Below are 21,581 nucleotides of genomic sequence, written 5' to 3'. Positions count from 1 at the left end.
ATAACTGATTGTTTGCAATAAGTTGATATAAAATTGACCATCTTTTGCATTGATATTATTATTTTTTTGCCTGGTTCAGTGATATTGAAGCACATTGAAAAGAGAAGTTCACATTGTTTGTAATTCTGGTATTTTTTTCCAGTATTATCAATTCTGGCTTTGAACTGCCTTTTTCCTGAACAATTTTTTAAGAACCGCACACTTGCACCACAGCCTTCAGTTTGCCAAATATCGTCTTCTCCTTTTGGAATAAAGTGCACCGATTCCCGACAAAGGTGTTAATATGTCAAAGCTCCTGGCATGTCGTCCTGGGTGCGTGTGCTTGTGCGTGCCCATTTTTGATAGCCAGGCGTCGTGGTCTGCAGAACAGCAAGGGAACAAGGTTCGCTGCACAACCAAGTTACACTGGAAGAGTACTCAGGACATGAAATTGAGCATGTGTGAAAAGAATAGCGCTGTCAGAGCCGAATTTACCAAATATAGGGAGGTATAATACGCAGGCCTTTGTGATGTTTCCCAGGTGCACTGTCAAACGACTTCACTGAACCAACAGGTTCTGTTACTGTTAATTATGAGCTGCTTAGAATTACAATGAGTATGCTAGGGCTCAGAACCAAACAAAAGGAAACGTTATCTGAGACCGGGGTGGAGAATAACATTTTGAGTTCGTTTTTTAAAAAATTCAACTTCGTCTGGAATCTCCTTTTAACCAGAAGTAGTGAGATTAAAATTGTGGTTGAACCCATGTAGTGCATGAATTATCACAGCATTAAGTCATAATGCAAATTGCTCCAGGTGTGTGGATGGTGACGCACAGTTATTTATTATTTCAATTCTGGGGTAATTTTTAGGCTTCCGATTTCTGTCAGCGGAACATTACGTTTTTAAGACAATGCTTCATTTTAAGTAGTTTTATTGCATCATTTAAACATGCCTGATAAATTTTACAAACCATTCCATTTGCATTTCCATTGCAAACTGTTGCATAAAATATCAAGATGCTTATCTGCGTGTGATGGTAAATAGGTGTGATGCCTGTGGCTTTGACCGAAGAGAGGAACCCGCTTGATTCCTTTGTAACTGTGACTGACATGCCAAATTGGTTCGGTCAAGGAGTTGCCAAGGCCCTCAACGGAGAATCCTCAGCGATGTCATTCGTGGCATTCGAGATTTCTTTATACCGAACTTCAATACCCATCGAGTTTGTGAAAATTTATCTGTTAAATGCACTCTCCTCTGAAGATTAAGAAGTTTTTTTTCTTCTTTTTTCTGTGAGTGAAATTCATCGTTGTCTTCTTCCTCTTTTTGAAGCCCCCCAGATACTATAACAGCAGTTTTCTTTTTTTAAAAAAACCATTTCGGAGTCCTCGGTCAGATTTTAGAGGCGAGCCTGGAGACACACCGGTCGTTTGCGTGCGCGTGTGTGCGCGCGCACTCCCGCGCATGTCTGAGCGCCAGAGCAATCTGCAGTGTAACAAAGGTGAATGTGTCAATCAATAGGCTGAGGCCATGCGGAGAGAATACCGAATCAAGGGAAGGTGCCCTGGTGTGTGTCGGCGTGTTTGTGTGTGAGAGAGAGAGAGAGGGGAGCCAGGGGGGCGTGAACCCTGAGCAGCAGGAGGCTGAGATGGTTTCCATTGTTAATGAGTCCCACACATCATTGAGCATTCTCTTGTCCTGGGCATCACAGTGCAGTCCATTGCAGGCTGCCAATACTTTAACAACTGCACTATTGTCTGTTAAATAATTATTACACGCCCCCACCTGTCCCCCCCACCCTCGACCCATTTCATCACAAGCCAGCCTTAAAAATATATGGGTTGTGTGCACCGTAGAAATTTCAGCCGTCTTCAGGCAGGTGAGTGAGCTTATTTATTTAGTCCTTAATTACTGTCTTTATAGTGATGTAACTGGTGGGGTAAATATTAGTCAATGCGGGATACATACTGAGCACACAGGGTGAGCACACAGCGCAGAGGCGTCGACGGAGCGGCCGGACTCGTTTTGTGGTCAGTGGGCCACGTGTCGTGTTTCAACATAATGATATCCTATTCATTTATTTATTTCCATTTTCTATTCAAGGTTCCTTAAAGTGCTGCTTTTCGGACAGACGTACTCGTGCAGGAGAGAATTTGATACATTGATGAAGCTGGAATATTTCTGACATACTCTGTACATAAACAGCTACTGACATCTGCTTGAGTGATGATTGTGATCTTTATGCAGGCAGATTTTTTTTTTTCCCATCGGTTGTTTTCAGGCAGTAATTTAAATGGAAATTTCCTTTCACATCAACGAAAGATAGACAAACAGTTATAATAAGGAAGTTTAGCTGTTTTCTCATCATCCTCGTTGTTGTCGTACGCTTAGGCTGTTTGTTCGCAGAATTCGGCGCTCCCCCCCTCCGCAGTGTCTTTCAGCTACTGCCTCGCTGTATATCTGTGGAGCAGTGCAGTTGTACAGTACGTGTAAATATGGATACCGAGGGGTAGGGGGGCACTGTGCTCTGCAGTGATTTCAGCTGCCTCGTGCTTCACAAACCCGTTTCTAAAAAGACTCCACTAGAGCGAAAAACAATCTGGCCGCATGGTGTTTAAACCCTAAAGGGCTTCCGAATGACTAAAGGTCTGTTGAGTTTGTACCGCAGTTTTTCTCAGTATGCGGAGTTCATAAAACAGAGGTGCTTCCTCGCATCGCGCTTGCCGGAGAACAGGAGAAACGTGCGGGAAAACGGCGTTCCGAAGAGGACTTTGGGTCGAACGCAGTTCGCCGCGCTTTAGCCGTCTGAAGCCAAACGCATAGTGACACGTTAGCCGGCCTTCAGTCGGGATGGACATCCGCTCGCCTGGAGCCGCGTCGCTGCGAGTGAGCCGCCGAGCTGTGGGATGCCGTGACGGGGTCTGGGCCGGGGCCGCCGGGGTGGTTCGCGGCGCTGGATAAACAACCAGGAGTACATGAATACAAATCATCCACGCGGGGAAAGTACTCTGAAATAAATGCGCAGCCCTAGGACGTGCGCCCTGTGCGGCTGTATTTATGTAGGCGGTTCCTAAATGAGGACTGAATGCTCGCCAGCCCCACACGAACCCCTCCACCCCAACACCATCGCCACCCCCCTGCTCCCCCAGGAGGCAAGGTCTGGGATATGGGCAAACAAAGAGGCATATCATCCTGGTTCACCTAGCAAAATAACAATGACGGGGCGCGACAGGGACAGAGCCGCAGGGACACTGAGACGTGCCGCGGAGACTGGGCCTGCCGCTCCTCTCTGGTAATGGGCTCTCCGTCTCTATTTGCCATGTCTGAGACCCAGTCCCGCTTCTGGGGTTCATCTCCTCTGTGCGGAGCAGCGCTGGGATCTGTTGACCCAAACCGAAACGCTCAGATAGAGCCGGTGTTTTCCAGTTCTTCAGGGTATAACTCGAAATAACAGACGCCTACCTTTTCGTCAACATTTCTCTGAGTCATTTGTGATTTTCTATTTCATAATTCTTTCCCCTTTGAAAATGCATGAAACATGCAAGTTGTAAACAATCGCTTTCCAAGCTTATTTTCCCGTCATGCACTATATCTGCAAAGTGGAGTACATAACACAATGTTCTGCTCTTGGTCTCTGACACTCCTCATCAAGGACTTCTTCACCCATAGCTTGAAGATGTCTGTCCTCTGATTTGCAGCACTCTCGGCTTCTCACTCATGACAGCTGGTGTTGTGTCCCTTTGTGTTACCTAAACCTTAGAGATTCACGGCCAAACCGGCAGGATCCACGCTCGTTGTCCAGGGACAAGCGGTGTTGTATCGCCATAATCTGGGCTGTATGCACTTGCTGGTCATATTTGATGTTGACTCTAAGTCCGTGATCTGTTGTGTAGTATTGTCACATTGCAGTGTGCATGTCCCTTACATAGTTTTTTTTTTGTTATGTCACAATTTGGTTATGTCTGCATATTTTGAATAAATTTCTGAAAATACGCATCCCATGGCTGTGCCAGGATGACTCAAAATCTCATAAGCATAATTTACCCTCAGCCCTTGGCTTATCCTCTCTGTTTGACCTATGTCCAGAACTAATGAACCAATATGCAACTAGACATCCTCTCTCTGTGTGTCTCAAAGCATTTATGTAAATATGCATGTCTTGGAGTCATGCATGGTTTGCTTTATGCATCAATCCTTCCCCATGTCTCGAATTTCCATCGGAATTCTTGCGTGCATTTTAGAAGTCCTGACTTCTTTGAGTGCTCAGTGTCTCATGGCTTTAGTGCTTCTCTTCCGGTAGCAGTTTGGCAGCTTGTCTGATGTTCATCAAACTTCCTTTTCTTCTGTTCAGCAGAGTTATTGCTGCCCTGCATACATTAGCTGTTTCCACCTCAGATGAATTAATGTAATAGGTCACTGTCTAAATTAAGGCCGTGACACAGATTCAGGTAAACTAATCACATTTCTTCCACCTCGCTTTCCAAATTCTATTTCAGGCAGAACTGATGTCACTCAGAATTTTCACAGCTTTCACTGGCTCTCAGTTTAGTGGTGTTTTTTCTATGTACATGCTGGATTGAATGGTTTCATTTCTGCAAGTTTTCCTCCGATGAAAATTATAACGCTGCAGTGTGGGGTAAAGATAATTGTTCCACTTGTGTTTTAATCTTACATGTTTAATGTAGACTGTTAATCTGGCTAGAATTACATGTATACGTGCAATCTTGCGTCTTGCCTGTTCATGAGCAAGCAGTATCCTTGAAGGTGTATGTATTGAGGTGTCTTGCAGGGTGAGATTCTTCCTTCTGCCTCATCTACGAGGGGTCTCCAAATGTTAGTGACTCTGTGCACCATATTTGTTCAGTCACAGAATGTGCTGTCTTTCCTTCTCTTTTCTTTTTTTTATCTCTGCTGCCGGACAGTAAACAAGAAGAATCGAGGACCTCTTGGTAAGATCTTTTTGCTCAAAGTCAGTTTGGCTACACGAATAAAACAGCTTTCTGATCCGCATTCTCCCAGAAACAGCTTTCTCCTTTAGCTCCATCTGCTGGCTCTATAAAGAGTTTTTTGTTTTTTTTTTTTCTTCCCTTTTTTGCACTTTCAACTCTTGAAGCTGTAAAATTAAAGCTGTATTTGTTGCATGCATTCCTTATGTATGTTGTGCTTTGGTGCGGATATATTTGTTCAGTCTTGGTATGCTGTCATGCTTTTCTCTCTTAACACCAGAGATTATCCTAATAGATGCATACTAGGCTGACAGTTCTTTCACTTCACAGCATGAACATGCCATCTTCAGCTCGTAGCACTTTAAATTATACAGTAATGTATGTGCAGTTTGCTGTAAGCAAAGCAGTGAACCTTGCTTGTATTAAAAAAAAGTGTCCTACTGTCAATTAGTAGCAGTCAGAGGGAGACGGAGCAGGGACCTCCAAAACGCAGTTGTTACCTAGGTGGCTAATCAATGTGTTGGCAGTGTAAATGGCCTCCAGACCCATACCTGTCGACATCTTAAAGGGATGACAAGGATGAACCCCAGGGATCAGCCCATGAATATCCTCTGCCAGTCTTTACCATGTCAATGTCTATATACCCAAAGCCTTCTCACATGTGCCGTGGAGGGGCCGTGCAGGCTGGCAAAGGAGAGATGTGAGATAGAACCCAAAACTGTTTTTTTGTAAGCTATTGTAAATATACTAAAACAGTCACGTCTCTCCAAGACCCTTGGAGAATAAAGCAGCCAGAGGGACCCTGAAACGAGATATGTTTTTTTTTCCTCCCCCATAATGCATTCTGAATCTCATTTTTGGCTTTTTTGACATTCCGTGGAGGGAGATGAAACTACTGGAGCTAAAGGATGCTACATGACATCGCCTGTCAACACAGAAAACTAATGAGCAGAGTCATCCAGATCCCTGGTGCACAGGATCAAATTATTGGTTTCTCTTCTCCCGTCCTGAAGCGAGGGGAGGTGCCGGGGTGGTGGGCCAGAGGCAGTATAGCTGGCCCCCTGTCAGCAGCCCTGCCGTCGGAAATGTGGTGTAACATTTCGGCCCTTTCCGACATTAAGGGCATTAAACTTATTTCACTTGAAATGCAACAGCTTACAATGTTCGTAACGCCTCAAACAGCCCTGACGCATGCGTTGCCTGGAAGTTGCTCTTCCCGCTTATTCTGTCCTCTCTGTGTGGTGTTTCTAAGCCTAATATAAAGTACTGCACACAGACACCATCGTTCTCAGAATATCCTCTTGCAGAGTGGATAACACTCCCGCAGTCACCCTCCCTTGAAAATTCACATGTTGGCATCAATCTGTTTGTGCCCATGCTCCCTCCCTAAACCCTGGACCCTGGAAATTTGCCTGAAGGCTTGAATCACGAAGAGCGAATTTATAGGAGAAATTTAATATCTTGACATGCTTGTAATCTTGGCGAGAATTCATGTAGATACAGGATTTTTTCCTTAATCTGTCCAACAAGATTCAGTGCCCTTAGTCGCCGGGCTCCAGACGGTGTGGGATTTCTGCTACGCCTCTCTTAGCATTGACGCTCTTAGGTCAGGACACCCCGTTGTCCTTCTGTCAGAACGCACAACTGTATTGCGTCCTAGTACAGCTGACAGTTTTTGCTGAGATCCAGTTATTGGTTCAGTTTGGTAATTTTGTAGCAATAAAACAGCGTGAAGCACATGGGGCCGTGACGTTTTTTATAATGAAACAGAAGCTTGCATTTAGGACCCTTGGAACCTGATCTCTAGGTTCCCGGAGGTTCCCAGGGTGTTCATCCATGCGACCGTAGCAGGATTGAGATTTGCTGGCCACCTACTATTTGGTTTTCAGATTACACTCTAAAGCTCCGCAACCTCTGTACTTAGAACATTAAAGCGCACAAGTTCCTTCCCTGAAGAAGGAATAAGCTCATTGTGACGATATATTTTTGGTCTAGCTTTCCTTTCGCTCAGTGGTATTGTGTGGAAACCACATTGTTTTATTTAAGGGCTGAAGGAAATGGCTCATCGGTTTAAAGAACTGCACCGTACATTGATTTTATTTTATTACCAAAACACACATGGAATTTATAAAGGTGGGCTTAAAAAGGGAAAGACAAGTTATTATGGCTTTAATGTAGCTTTAAAAATATAGCTGTTGTTTATTGTTAGACTCATTAAGTTCAAGTAGTCAAATGAAATAAGCTTTCCAGAATGAATAATGAGAGTCGTAAGGAAGATATTTGACTCTTTGTTTCCTTATTTGTTTCTATGTTTGTATTTTTTGCCCCAGTTCTTCTTTTTTTTTTTGTCAAGTGTTATTGAGCAGCCTTTTTTGCTAATTATTTAATATTTATGTATTCTCAACATAAAGAATTCTTTTTCTGCTCTGCAAAATTTTAAAAGCAGTTAAAAACCTCAGGTATCTGGAAAAAGAAATCACTAACAGACATAAGATTTGGTCCTTTGTTTCCTTGCTTGTTTACATGTTTGATTTTCTTTTTGTCAGCTCATTCAAGCTGCATGTAAATATTTGTTTGTTTGTTTGTTTGTTTATCCATATATTCGAAGTAAAAATGTAATACGTCTTCTCTTTATTATATTAAAAATCAGGTGAAAAGGAGTCTGTTTCATAAACCACCTTTATACATTTCTTTAATGACAGCATGAAAGAATTAACTTGTTTGACATCCACTTTAAATCTGAAGTTAAGTTCTCTGCGTTTTATTTCTTCATTTATTTCCCAATAGACAAATCGGGACTGACTGCGGTAACAGTCATACAGTTTCTTCCATAATATATATTAGGCTTGTTGCTTGAGGTTGTTTTCATTGAAAGTATCTCATCAAAGAAGTATATCAGGATAATGAAAAGTTCATTAAAATATGAGAAAAGGAGTAACAATATAATTACATTCCACATGCACTCAAGCCGATATCGTGTAGAAATGAGCCGAGCGTTCCCTGAGCAGGCTGCTCTTTGGCAATCTGCATTTAGGTCTGCTGATTTACATTGATCCACAAGTAAACATTTAGATTGTACCTTTCCCGGTCTCCTCCCCGGGACCACTGCCAAGGAGCCTATCAATTATTTAGTGTGCCTGCTGTTCTCATAGACTCCCTTCATCCCAGGAGGAGCAGGCACATTTAAGGGGTCTCCAGTTAATGAGGGGGGTTAAAAAACACAGAGGCCCGAGCTCATAACGCTTCCGAGTGAGGAGCGCCACGTTCAGGGAGCACGTCGCGTTTGTGGTTTACGAGACTTGGAATAGCTCGCCCTTTTTTTTTTTTTTTTTTTTTTAATTTAAAGTGCTTAAAACAATCTCTTGTGCTCCGTGACGTACAGTAAGTCCCGTTTATCCTTTTGTAGCCTGTCCGATTATCACCACGCCGAAGCATTAGGGAAAGAGGATCTGTCTCTGAATCTGATTTGTGGCTTGTCTTGACCTCGGTGATAAAGCAGGTGTAATAACGCTGGCGCTGCTGTACTACACACTCGTAGTGGCCCGGATCGCACCGCTTACCGACACGCGCCGCATCATTTAGAATGTAATGCTATTTCCGCACGACACGGGCTAGGTGGCTTGTGAGGAGACACCCGCCCCTCGAAGCGCATGTGCATGTGGGTATTGCAGCGTAACCGCGGAGCCACGCGGTTTTGCGGCTGTCCAGGCAACTGTGCGCGTGGCTGAGCTGCGGTGTGTGGCGTGAGTCCGTGGGTTGGAAGCACGGGTCTCATCCTGTGTCCCTCCATGTCTCTTTCTCATGAGCAGATGCAGATGCCTCCTCTGAGCCCATTGCCCCGGTGATAGTGGTCCCGCCCAAGAACACCACAGTCGTGGCAGGGGCTAGTGAAGCGACGCTGGAGTGTGTGGCCAATGCGAGGTCAGTACTTGTTTGTGTCACACAGCAGGGGTCCTGCATAAGACACCCACCCACCCCCCCCATCTGGAACTCTTGACACCATGAAGTATGCAAATGAACGGAGCGACCGAATACAATTAAGATGCACTGTGTGTTCTCATAATTTGACAGCGTTCCATTTTTTCCTTTTACACCAGGAAGCAAAGAGTAGCACTTTTTTCTCCCCACTTGGTCTTGGCCACTTTCCCAGTGCTTCTGTCTCCACCTGGCCAACTCAGGAGGGCTGCACACAGACACACCTCCTCCAGTGTGCGTGCTGTGAGCTCTGCGAGCTGCAGCCCTCATGGGGCGACATCTATGGTTGGAGCAGACCGCTGTTCGCCGGGTTCTACCCACGGCTCTGATGGAGCAGGCACCCAGCTGTCCGCAGGTGTCGCTGCCAGCAGAGAAGGGCAAAACACCCCAGCCTTCTCTCCCACCCAAGGGATTATGGGCCACTTTGTGTTCTCAAGACCTTCTCACCAGCCATCGTACAGCAGTTTACCAGTGTGCCGCAAGGGAAGCCCCGAAATGTGCTGCATATCCAAGAGAATGAAAGTGTTGTGACGTCTGATTTTCTTCACTTTAAACATAAAAGTCAAGATAATGTCTCATTTTGTCCGCGTGCAACAGAGAACCATCCAGAAGACATATCCTCTATAGAAACCAAATTATAGCGACTCTATTAGGTAACTGAATCTACCAGATAACTCCAGATGTTCTAGATGGTACGAGCAGATAGCGACGCTGATGAGGCACAGCAAACAAAGGGTATAATCCACTGTGAATCCTTTGTCCATTTATCTCCTGAAATGAAACAGAAATAAGTGTGTGAACCTAAGGGAAATCCAAATGGACAGTTTGCAAAATGGGTTAGTGAGCGGAAAATACTGCGGTGCTTTGTGGTAACCCAGGGTCATGGCATCTCTGAGCTCCTGTGAAATAAAAGCTACCGTGTCTTTGTGTGTTTCCTCTGATAAAAGGCCAGTGGAGAAACTGGCTTTATCCTGGAAGCGGAACGGCCTGAAGCTGTCGAGCGGGTTGGGCACGTTCGGCCGCAGGCTGACCATACTGAACCCCACTTCGGCGGACGCCGGACTCTACGTGTGCGAGGCCACTCTGCTCAACAGCAGCACCAAGGCTGCAGAGTCCCGGGCCCATCTCTCTGTCACAGGTATGCCCTTGCTCTGGAGTACGCCGGGCCGGCACGGCTGCTAGGAGCAGCCGAGGAGACGCTGCTAACAGCCATGACCACGGCTAAATTTAGTCGCCAAACTGTGTTGTCGAGGACAAGGATATATGTCTTACAGTGGATCTATGAATGCGAATGTTAACCAGATGCATCGTATAGTTTGAATCAGCCAGATTCCCAACCTCGGGCATTTTGACTTTGAAAGACAGGAACAGCTCCTCGATCTGTTGAATAATATGAGCAGCAACAAACGTCCCAAGGCATTAAGACTGCAAGCTTCACTCCTTTGTCTGGGAAGTAATTTAATGTATACAAACATTTGCAACATGCAAACAAGCAGGACGTAAGCATTCGTACACGGCGTGATCCAAATAAGATGTTTTTGCCTGTAAATGATTTGTTCTTCTGAAAGAGTAGGGTTGCCTTTTGTTTGCCAGGATGACAGTCTGTCGGTATTGCGTCACTTTGATCTTCATTCCATATATAACCCAGTTTGTTTTATTGAGGATATGCTTATTTCGGATGTTGCATTCTTCTGCTTCACTTCTGCATTTGACACACAAAGCTTAGGTGCCCTGAGTATGATTATCATTTACAATTTAAACTCATGGGGCAGTTTGCTTTCGTTGCACACTAACCGTAATGTTTAACGTTTTTATATTGAGATTATGACCGGACACGTGTCCTTAGTTCTTGTGTAGCGTCTAGAAATCATGTTTTTTTTCCACGTAGTTGCTGTACAATATCATCTATTCCTTATTTTTTTGTTCTGATTGCTGTTTGTTTCTCCTGATTGACAGAGGCACCTTTCTTCACCGCAGAACCTTTAAGGAACACCATGGGAGAGGTAGACAAAAATGTTGACATCCAGTGCCAAGCGAGAGGTGAGCAGTGTGTATGACTGGGGCCAGTCTTGGTGAATTTCTAGCTAGAGCTATGCTGTGAAATACAGCTCCAGAGTTCTGGGTTGGATTTCTGACTCTTATTAGAAATAGCAGCTGAAGTACACCAGACACCCATGCGGCAGTCCATCAAAGCGGCGCTCTGTGTCCCTGCTTCAGCTCTCTGATGCTCTGTGCCAAGCAAATCGGCTGCGAGGACCGTTTTCACCCACTTTGATTTGACAAGTGTTGGACGAGAATCCCATGCCCTCTGGTGTGTGATTGAACCACCAGGACCACTAGCTGCGTGACCACTTAGTGTTTGGCTAAGCAATACAAAGCAGAAGAAGTCACGTTGAGAGTCAAAGTAGTGCATGTTGTTATCATGAATCATGACGGTGCTACTGCTCTGGTACCGAATGTATTTGCCAGATACATTGAACAGTGTTAAGATGGAGTTGTAAGTGTTTTTTCAGTGATTTATTAATTGGTCCCGTTGGAGAAAGGTGTCATTCGCTGTCTTGAATTATTATTCTTCATATATAGCCTCTAGATGTGTGTGAAAATGAATATGTGAAATAAAATCTTTTTCAGTTGCAGACAAAACAGGCATTCCCATGCTTCTATAATAATTCCTAATAATGTGAGAGATGTGCCACGCAGTAATGTAGAGCTACACGTCTTGCTTTCTCTATTGAATCGAAGCGTTCTTGCGGTACTCCTGCAGAAGACCAAGAGTTGTACTGTATGCTCATTCAAACAGCGGCTCACTGAGAGACCTGCGTTCACATCTTCAGCACGTGAAGCACCGCGATGCTCCATTTGTAATCAGGCAATGAGCTCGTTTAATTAAATCTGAGGAGCCTCAGGATGTCCGCAGATTGATTTTTCGATTGCTTTGTATTGAGAGGTCCTTCATATAAGTAAGCAGCAGTGAGAGGGGCTGGAGAAAGGAGTGGAGGCCTGCTGAGCGAACAGGCTCCGCAAATGTCCCGCTGCCTTTTCCCAGAACGCATGAGGGCCGTCGCAAGGAGGGCTGCTTTTATGCCACCTCACAGTCAGATGGCTATCGAGACAGATTGTCCTTCTTGTTAGGGCCACAGTAAGTGTTGTGTAAAGGGCAGCTAAATCCAGGCCATCGAACATGAAACGTGTACCTAGAGTATACACTGCTTTTCATCTGAAAGGAGAGAATTAACTTTTACAAGTACGATAAGTATTCTGGCTTCATTCACATCGTTACGTATAGCCAGCCACTGAATTTCAGTAAATGCTTTTCCTGAGCAAAGTCGTGGTGAACTAGAGTCTATCCCAGAAGCATCGAGCGCAAGGCTGGAGGGTACACCCTGGAAGGGTTGGCAGACCCTTATTTATGTGTTTATTCATTCATTCATTAAAACACATGTATGCATATATGTCATAAATATCTGTGTATTCCTTTCAAAATAGAATTAAGGCTTTAATTCACCTCTCAATGTAATTGAACATCTTTTATCTTATTTTTTAAACTGTGATTTTTGTGGGCGTAGAGATTCATGAATACTTGTCACTGTATTTGTTATCACCGTGTGTTATTTTTTTAGTTTGAATGAAATGCCATGACACTAATTTTGAGGTTTTCCTGACATATTAAAACGTTGCAGTAATTCCTTTTTGTGTATTCAGCGAGATGAGGGATATCATTGAAATAATTACTACTTAAGGACCCTCAGGGGTATGTACAAAGATAGGATAAACTGTCATGCATTTGGCCTCAGATTCATGAGAGAACGATGGAAAGAATATCTGTGGATAAATAAATGTGGTGAGTGAGAGTGCGCTGCTGGTTTTGGAATGCTTCTGATGCCATGAGATATGATAATCTCTGCATGCATGGCTATCACATTATTAGGCTAAATAGGCCTTGCTGGGTAAATGAAACATTAGCTCATTTAGCTGGCAGCTGGAGACTCTTCCTCCTGTGCTGTACTGAGTGTTTGTTTATACATTCATCATGATTTTCTATAACTTTCTTTCGTTTATTTACTTTTTCCTAGCTCTTGCTTGCTGCCGATCTGTTGCTTTCACCCGGTGCACGTTATCTTTGTATCCGTTTAAACGGCTAGATGCGTTGCCGTAGCAGTTGAGGTTGCAAGTGCGCTTCTTGATGCCGCACCTTCTGAAAGTGCCTCCCTTGCCATCTTCCTGCAGGAGTGCCCATGCCCAGGCTGGAGTGGTACAAAGACTCAGTGCCCCTGAGCAAGCTGAACAACTCGCGCTACAAGGTGGTGCCCAGCATGGGCCTGCAGGTCCGCAGGGTGAACCCTAATGACACGGGGATCTTCCAGTGCTTCGCCCGCAACTCGGCTGGAGAAGCCCAAGTGCACGCCAACCTGGTCGTCACAAGTGAGTTCAGCATGGAGTGCTTAGCCTCTGCACGCCATGGGGCATTGTGAGCTTTTACCGTATTTCCCTAATGGCTTTTACTGTATATTCTTCTGTAAATATTTTTCTGGTTCCATTCCCTGTTTAATTTGTCGCCTTCAAGATGTACATCGCTCTTCGTGTTTGAATAAGGGCTTGGGAGCTAATGCTTAAGAAGCATTCACCTAATGCCTAACTCGTAACTCGTGTACCCACAGTAATGATTTCAGTAGTAGAATTTAAGGTCCCACTGCTGTTGCCATTTGTTGGAGTAATGTGTGAAACTTGTCAGTAGCTGCTGTGATCATGCTCCGGCCAGGAGGGTCTGGCTCCCGGCCTGGGGAAGGCCACCCTCGTGCGCAAACAGAAAACGGCAACTTGGAAAGCATCGGCTGGGGGGGTCAAGCAGTAAGGCTCTTTGTGCGGTTGCATCCTGCAAAGGCTCTTCGGACCCACGTATGAAGGAGAGTGAGGTCTTTCCCTTCCAATGGCATGGGAAAGCGCTTATTTACAGCCCCTGCTTCATTCGGTCCAACCAGAACGCTCTCTGCTCCTATGGAATCTCGTGCAGTTTCTTCTGTTTCATCACAAAAAGCTGATTCTTCATTTGCAGCAGAAAGAGAGAAAAATCTAATTATAGACCAGCAGTAGTTTAATTAGAATTTTATTTTTGAGAGACTAAGGTAAAAAGTGACAGCCTGCATTCCCACGCGTATGTACTATCTGCACACACCGCTGTTGTCAACGTTTCTTTGTCCCATGTGTATTCCGTTCCCTGCAAGCTCCCGTGAGATGTCTATTAAATGCTTTGTGTGTGTTTTTTTATTAGCACATGTTACCTAACGAAGTGCACAGATTTAATGAAAAACATTAACCATTTTACTACCTGTTATCTGTTGTCTGCAGAGGAATGTTTTGCCGACAGTGCTGCGTGGCTTTGATTTGTGTTCAATGGTGACTTATTGATTGCACGCTCTCAAACACTGTATTGACTAACTTAATTAAAACCTTGAGATGATAGCAAATCCCCTGCCGCCTCATTCCTGCCTGGCTTTATTTGAGGCAGAAATGACCAAAGATTATAAATAAGCAACACGCAGCGCAATGCAGCAGTCAGTTCTATTTTTCAACTGGGAAGCTGCTTCTCTTCATCTCAGAACCCTACTGTGATTTGGATTTACTGCAAAAATGATTTATCTGATTTTTCCTTTTTTGGTTTATGTAGCTCATTCCTAATGCTTAATGCTAAGTGTTTCCCGTGCACGAGGGTTGCTTAAGCTTTTCCGTGTGAAAACCGCAGTGAAATACACCGAAATCTGTATTACAAAGAAATCTCTGGCTTTTATGAAAACGCGCTGAACCAATAGTGTTCAAAATCCTAGAAGCATGCGCTGTATTTCAGAAAGAACACTTTGCATCAGTACACATTGTGCAGGTTGCTTTCCTGCGAGAATGCGATCCCTATTGTCCTGCACAGTAGTCCATGCGGTAAAGACACAGTGAATCTTCTCGCCGTCCACGCGGCTTCATTCTGAAGAGCCGGCCCGTCTTCGGGATGCTCTTTTTTCCGTCTTGTTTGTTTTACAGTGATCTAGGAGAGCTCTTGAGCGCCTCTTCATCTGTATAAACACAGGAGTATGTTAGATGCGCTGCTAAAAACAAACCTGTACTGATCTTTCAGTCCCTCTCCCCATCTACTTGAGTGTGTGTCTAGTCATGGCAGAGAGTCAACAGCAGAGAGGGTAAGATCTGATTTGAGGCACTGCCACGTCCTCCTTGTTGCTCTCACAGCGCATGATGCTCACGCTGTACCGCTCGCACAGTGCTTACTGTGATGTAAATGTCTCTTAAGAAAACAACTGGTTCCACAGTTGAAAGAAGCGGGTTTCTTCCTGCTTGTTTTATGGTACAGTGCAGATGCTTTTCGGTCCCAGTGATAAAAGAGCGCACACCTTCAGCTCTCCGATAAAAGCCTCCGTTCATTCGCACCACTGCAAATACTCAAGGCACGATGTAAATGTTGCGCTTCTCCGAATGTCCTTCTCGGCGTCAGCATCCGCTGCGTGTGTCAAAGCTATTTTTCTCTTGCGTTCTCCAGGTGTAGCGCCTGTTTTTGCAAGCATACCCTCTGACATCACAGTGACGGACGGGGCCGCGGCAGTGTTCACCTGCAAGGTCTCCGGCGCCCCAAAACCAGCCATCGTCTGGAGGAGAGGTACCACCCGTCTGTCGTGTCTCGCTCCTGAGCTACGTGGCGGAGAAGACGCTGTCATTTTCATTAACGGTCTCATTTACGTAATTACAGCGTGTCGGGATTCTGTAAAGGAAACAATGAACGACGCAGCCAATGATGCAGATGAATTCATTTCTATGTATTTTTCATCTTGGATTAATATAAGTTTGTCTGCAGAAGTATTGGTTGTAACGTAATGTATAACGAGAATAAAACCTATACATCTAAGTTGGCAGCTATATTTTTTTAGAGAATTGTTTGTTGTCTGTTGAGGTGCATGCTGTACATATAAAACTGTTTGCGTTTGAGGGATTTTCAGAGCATAATTCACATTCAGATCACATTTATATTCACATTCAGATACGGCTTTATCCATTAAGGAATCGCTAGAGCCGTTTTCAGTTGAGAAACGGTATTTGAAAACACAAACAGTGGAGCATCCTCTAATAAGTCAGCCTCCAGTGCCACCTTTTCAGCGTGGTTCCCAAGGGAGCCCTCCACAGTGCTAACAAAATCAGTTTCAGGGCGAGACCGGAGAACACGCGGTCAGTAAGCGCTGCACGTGCGCTCTTTCCCTCCAGGCTCTCAGATTTTGGCCAGCGGCTCCGTCCAGATCCCGCGCTTCTCCCTGCTGGAGTCAGGAGGGCTACAGGTCAAGCCCATCACCCCACAGGATGCTGGGAACTATACCTGCTTTGCCAGCAATTCGAAAGGAACCATCAGTGCCACAGCAACCCTAACTGTCTGGAGTAAGATGTCCTTGTTTGTGTTCCTGAATCATTCTGTGCCCTGTGCTGTATATGACAAGGCTGGTTACTCAAATAGTCTTTTGTCATAAAGATCTTCCCATAATGTGCCTTCATTTCCAGTCTAGGTGTGAATTGTATGTTTCTTTTTTTTTTGCCATTTTTTTGGAGCATGGTCACTCTCTTCCCAATGCAAGAACATGTGGTCACAGTGAGTCTGTTGTGCATTGCACCACTCATTGGCTAGAAAAATCTCTGAATAATGCTGTTTGTTGTGCTGCCAAATTAATAATTAAGTGGTCAAAATGTTAATAAGTGTAGTTATGCATTCCCCTTACTGGAGCTTTCTTTCAGATATTTTTTTATTTACCATTTACATCTGTTTTATTTTATATCTACCACATTTTAGGCTTTTTCCAGGGAACTTTGAAGAGGAACATATTTTTTAAAAATACCTTTAAAATTTTTCAAATGCCCGATCTCTGAATATTCAATGTGGCCGTCTGGCATGAAGAATGGTACTGTGGGGGGTCCTTTACTCAGAATTCCGGTGGCCTTATATATGTATGTTCCAGGTCGCACCTCCATCTCACGCGCTCCCGAAGACCGACGTGTCATCAAAGGCACCACGGCTGTGCTGGACTGCGGGGCCACCCATGACCCTAGAGTTTCCATCAGGTGTGCTGCTAGTGCTCGTACTCACCGTTATGACACGAAAAAGGCTTCCTTCTAATCGTGCGCTGCCGTGCCGTTAAAATTATTACATTCTTCTTTCCTGCTCTATTCTCATTCCTGCTTCCGTACACAGTAATTGCTCGAAACAAAGTGTTTAAGAGTGTCCTGTACAGCATGTATTTTTGAGAGCGTGCAGTACCCAACACTGTGAGAGTGCGTTGCTCTGTTCTGAACTGCAGCAGTTTCAACAATGAGTTTCTCGCTCTCGCCGAATAACTAACAAAGAGAACCGGTTGTCTTCCTCAGGTATGTGTGGAAGAAAGACAACACAGTGGTCAGGCAGACCAGCGGGGGGCGTATCAGCCTGAATGAGGGCTCTCTGCATATCAGCCAGACGTGGTCGGGGGACATCGGGGACTACGCCTGCACCGTCCTCTCTGAGGCCGGCAATGACTCCCAGTCCGCTCGCCTGGAAGTTATGTAAGCAATGTCCCTCTTCCTGCCTCTGATGGAACCAAATATGAATTTTGTGCAGTTGTGAGCTGATAGTGTTATTATGCTGCATATGCTGTACCTGTGACTCTTATATCCTTATACCTTCATTCGCCTCTGTTTTGATTTTATTAATTTGTAAAAGCCATGCACAGTCCCTTTCAAGCTAGCAGTAAGTTGCTTTTGGGAAAGTGCTAATGGAACAGACTGCGAAGTGTTGCAGGAAGACCGTGTTTCATTTCCACTACGGTACGGCCCCACACTTTGCTGTCTGGCAAATATCTCTGTCTGGCGTCCCCAAGTTCAAGGTCAGGCATAACTGCTCACTGTTCCTGCTGGGTCAGTTGTGTGATAAAAGTAAAGAGTGATTTCATGTGTTTAACACTGCATAGCATCCTTTTCTTCCACGAGCAAATGAGAAAGCATAATAATGTGTATTATCATTTCATATAATTACAGTATCTCTCCACGCAATTTCTGGTTTATTTGCATTTGTGCTCACCTAACATCTATAAATTCATAGACCCAGATTGGGGAGCAGAGGTAATTGGCTCGAGTGATTTCCTGAAGACACTAATATGTCTAGAGGAACCGCGGGAGAAATCGTAGAACCCCACCCCCCCACACCTCCAACACTTTTTGGGATCAAGAATGCAGAGCAGCATAAGACATTGTGTAAATTTTCCCTTGCCCTGGTGCATGTGTGTACTGCGTGAGAACGATTATAGTGGAACACGCAGGCCTGGTCAAGTGCATCCCACCAAGAGGGAGAGAGTGGCACTGATCTGCTCTTTCTTCATCCCAGGACATCCTGCAGTGGGAGACGCCCCTGGGAAGCCCGCTGCTACTGTTCGCACCCTTGGTTTGTGTCGCTGGGTGCTCCTGCAGTGTGCTTCCCTAAGCCTACTGACATACCTCTGAAATCTCTCTAATAGAGAACCAGTAGTGTGAAAAATGTGCCCTTTAGCTCTATTTATTCTCATCTATTTTCGTATTGATTTTGTTTTTTTTTTTTTTTTTTAAATCTCCTTTTGAATAATGAGCTACAGCTCAGGCCAGCCAGTGATATTATAGCGCACTATAATGACTGGATCAAGCTATTATGGCGCATGTTATATCTTTGTATCTCCTAGAGACAGCTTAATTATTCTGGAGGATGTCTAAAGAAAGGAGGTTAGACAAAGTAACAGTAAATGACTCTCGCGCACTTTATGAGAGTAGTTACTCACCAGAAGAAGAGGGTTATGTGCTGAAAAGCAGCCTCGTATGCGGAAAGTATGCGCGCGCTGTGCGTGACCGTGTGACAATGTGTCCGAATGTAAGGCCACTGAAATAAACCGTGCGGGTCATTGCCGGGATCCCCGCCGGCACGTGCCGTTAACTTGTCCTGCTTCTTCGTCGAGCAGCTCAGTGGAGTTGGTGAAGCTAATCAAGCCTCACAGCACCTTCCCTTTGACAGAGGGGCCTGTAATTCTGTGGAACTTCCCCGCTTTCTAATAAAATATTTCTGTAATATCTACAGAGCACCATCATAAATTAATAATTACTGTTGGAGAGCATCATTTTTTAATTAAACTTTATCTCTTAAGAATTAGACATTGCACAGACAGGTAGAGGTCACATTAATCACTTATAATATATTTATACAGTGAATTAAAATTAAACAAATTAAATATGAAAATCCTTACTAGGTTTGAAATTGTGTGGAGGTTGAATTGCTTTTTGGGACCGGTTTCTTTTTCATTTTGTGCGCTGGAGTTGTGTAAGTTTCGGCCAGATGATGTCTCGAATGAAGACGACACTGAAATGTATCTCGAAGGCGGTCCGAGTAATTAAAGTGCGCTTGCGAGGACCGCATGGCTCCGTTCAGTAAAGGCAGCTCTTAAATGGAGTGGCTGGTCTATAAATCAGTGTGGGTTTACTTGTTAGCCTCATCGCTCTGAGTGACTTATACACCATTACATCGAACGGGTTTTATTTGCCATCTTTCCGCAAAGTCCTCCGCTGCTCTTACAAAGGAAGCCGACACGTGGGATTATCTTCATTATGACCGTCACTTGTGCAAACGCTCACTTTTCACGTCCGGTGAAACGAACGAGTGAATCCAAACCCTTAAGATGTAAAGTGGGTGAGCGCTCTCCCTGGCATTAATTTTGTAAAATAAAGGGCTTTCCAAGGAAACTGGCACAGGCTGACACAAAAACTGTGCCAGCGATTGTATTCTTCCCAGAACTAATTAATAAACCAATCAATAAAGAGTAAAGCCGTACGAAAAATGCCCGGCACCTGCTCGCGGCCGGATGGAGCGATACCCAAGTTTGAACGTTTGCACATACCTCTGTTCTTTGTCTCCCTTGTCCAGCGAACTTCCGCACTCTCCGCGGAACCTGCAAGCCACGCTGAATTCCACAGACAGCCGCAGCGTGGACTTGACCTGGGTGCGGCCCTTTGACGGCAACAGTCCCCTCCTGCACTACGTGGTGGAGCTGTCGGAGAACAGTGAGTATTTCTCAAGGAGACGAAAGGGAAGAAAGAATAACTAAAGACCTGCGATAATTGCCCTCAAGTAACACATGCCCTGCGCTCCCCCTTCCCGCCTACAAAAATGTGAGTCATCACTAGCTTTCAGATATCACATACAGGCAGCAGTATATAGCCACCTTTCCCACTGTTTGGTAGACCTGCGTATCCTTGGTTTTCACCCCTGCGAGTGCCTGGTGCAATGTGCTGATTGACTGGCCCACTCATGGGTGTCCTAGTTGCGTGGTCAAGGTGGGAGAACGGGAACCCTCAGAGGGGCGTGCCTTGGAGCCCATACCCATACGATGCAGGTCCTGGCCGCTGGGCTTGGCCAGCCCTCGTTGCGACGTCCCTCTGGTCGGCCGTGTCTCGCCCGGGCTCCCTCTACTTCCTGTGCCCATCCTCCAGTACGCGGAGAGCCCTCGCTCTTCTGCCGAAAGCCTAGTCTGTGTCACTGATGGACCTTTCCAAGGGCAATGTCAATTCCAGTTACTCTCTACGGTCAGAATAGCAATGTATCTGTCTCTTCAGGTTTTAAGGACTATGAATTGTGGAGTCATGCTTTGTGAGCAAATGTAAATTGAAGGCAAAAAGCAAATATTTCTACTACATTTTTTTAATGATTTCTGTACTGTTGCCATTGTGTTGCTCTCGGTTTGTCTCAGAAGAGCTTCACAGAGCTTCATCTTACAAATGACGCTAAAGCTCCGTGTTTACATCTAGGTGAGATGATAAATCTTCCTCTGCCTTCTTATCAATGTGAAATACTCAGTTTTTACTATGTTGTTAAACAAGGTGCAAGTCCGAATAACTTCTTCAACATGATTATTTGATTTTTTGTGTGTGTGTGTGTGTAAAAACGTTTAATTCCTTTCTTTTCTGCACTTGTCCCCCCTGTGGGCTCGAATAGCCCTGTTTGCCGGATCTGCCGTTCGCTGCTCTTGTGATGTTAACACTTGCGTTTGACTCGATGTGGCTGTGGAAAGGAGCCGCTGCTCATCAAATCCAGCCTGAACCGCGTTACGCGACAGAGAAAGCTCCAAGGGCTGACCAAGTGCGTCTGGCTTCAGCATTTGATGAGAGGGACGCTTAGTGGCTCTACAGCCACCCAAGGATCACGGTGCCTGTTATCGTTTTTGTCGCGTATATGCTTCGTTATTCTTTTTGAAATTTTGTTACCATAAGAATACCTCTCAGCCCCACACACACTGTCACTCTTACCAGAAGAGAAAGAACCCTTTTCCCTCTTGAGAGGAATGTTTCTATACTTCAGCGTTAGGTTTTCTATTGTTCTTCATAGTTTTTTTTTTTTTGGTCACTGTTAATTCCTCCAACATCAGGCACTTACATTTGTTTTGCAGTTAGAGAGAGAAAGCGAGTAAAGGAAGAGAAAACAGCGAGAAGGAACGGATAAATAAATAAAGCGCACTACAGATGCAGCATGTAATCAGCCAGGCCCCTGGGGGACAATGACATTAATAGACTGTTGAGTTTAATATGAATGTGCCACATTAAGCTGCTTAGAGCCAGAACGTACAGGCCGCTCGTCTTTGGCTTCCAACCTGTTAGCCGCCA

The 21,581-nt window shown here is 44.9% G+C and overlaps 1 protein-coding gene across 2 annotated transcripts in view; it reads left to right on the top strand.

The window, feature by feature from the left end:
* sdk1b (sidekick cell adhesion molecule 1b) overlaps positions 1-21,581 on the top strand; it is a 293,093-nt gene that overhangs the window by 205,150 nt on the left and 66,362 nt on the right. The window contains exons 6-15 of one of the 2 annotated variants that reach the window (XM_029246760.1): positions 4,902-4,928; positions 8,735-8,846; positions 9,848-10,038; positions 10,857-10,940; positions 13,128-13,322; positions 15,439-15,555; positions 16,155-16,322; positions 16,895-16,997; positions 17,301-17,474; positions 19,849-19,985. In XM_029246760.1, coding sequence (XP_029102593.1) covers positions 4,902-4,928; positions 8,735-8,846; positions 9,848-10,038; positions 10,857-10,940; positions 13,128-13,322; positions 15,439-15,555; positions 16,155-16,322; positions 16,895-16,997; positions 17,301-17,474; positions 19,849-19,985 — 1,308 coding nt within the window. The remainder of the gene's footprint in view (positions 1-4,901; positions 4,929-8,734; positions 8,847-9,847; positions 10,039-10,856; positions 10,941-13,127; positions 13,323-15,438; positions 15,556-16,154; positions 16,323-16,894; positions 16,998-17,300; positions 17,475-19,848; positions 19,986-21,581) is intronic. The other variant, XM_029246761.1, reaches the window with a different exon arrangement.

This window comes from Scleropages formosus, chromosome 20, assembly GCF_900964775.1.
Source record: "Scleropages formosus chromosome 20, fSclFor1.1, whole genome shotgun sequence".
Lineage (NCBI taxonomy): Eukaryota > Metazoa > Chordata > Actinopteri > Osteoglossiformes > Osteoglossidae > Scleropages > Scleropages formosus.
Note: the sequence above shows the minus strand (reverse complement) of the source record. Positions and strands in the feature narration are given on the sequence as shown.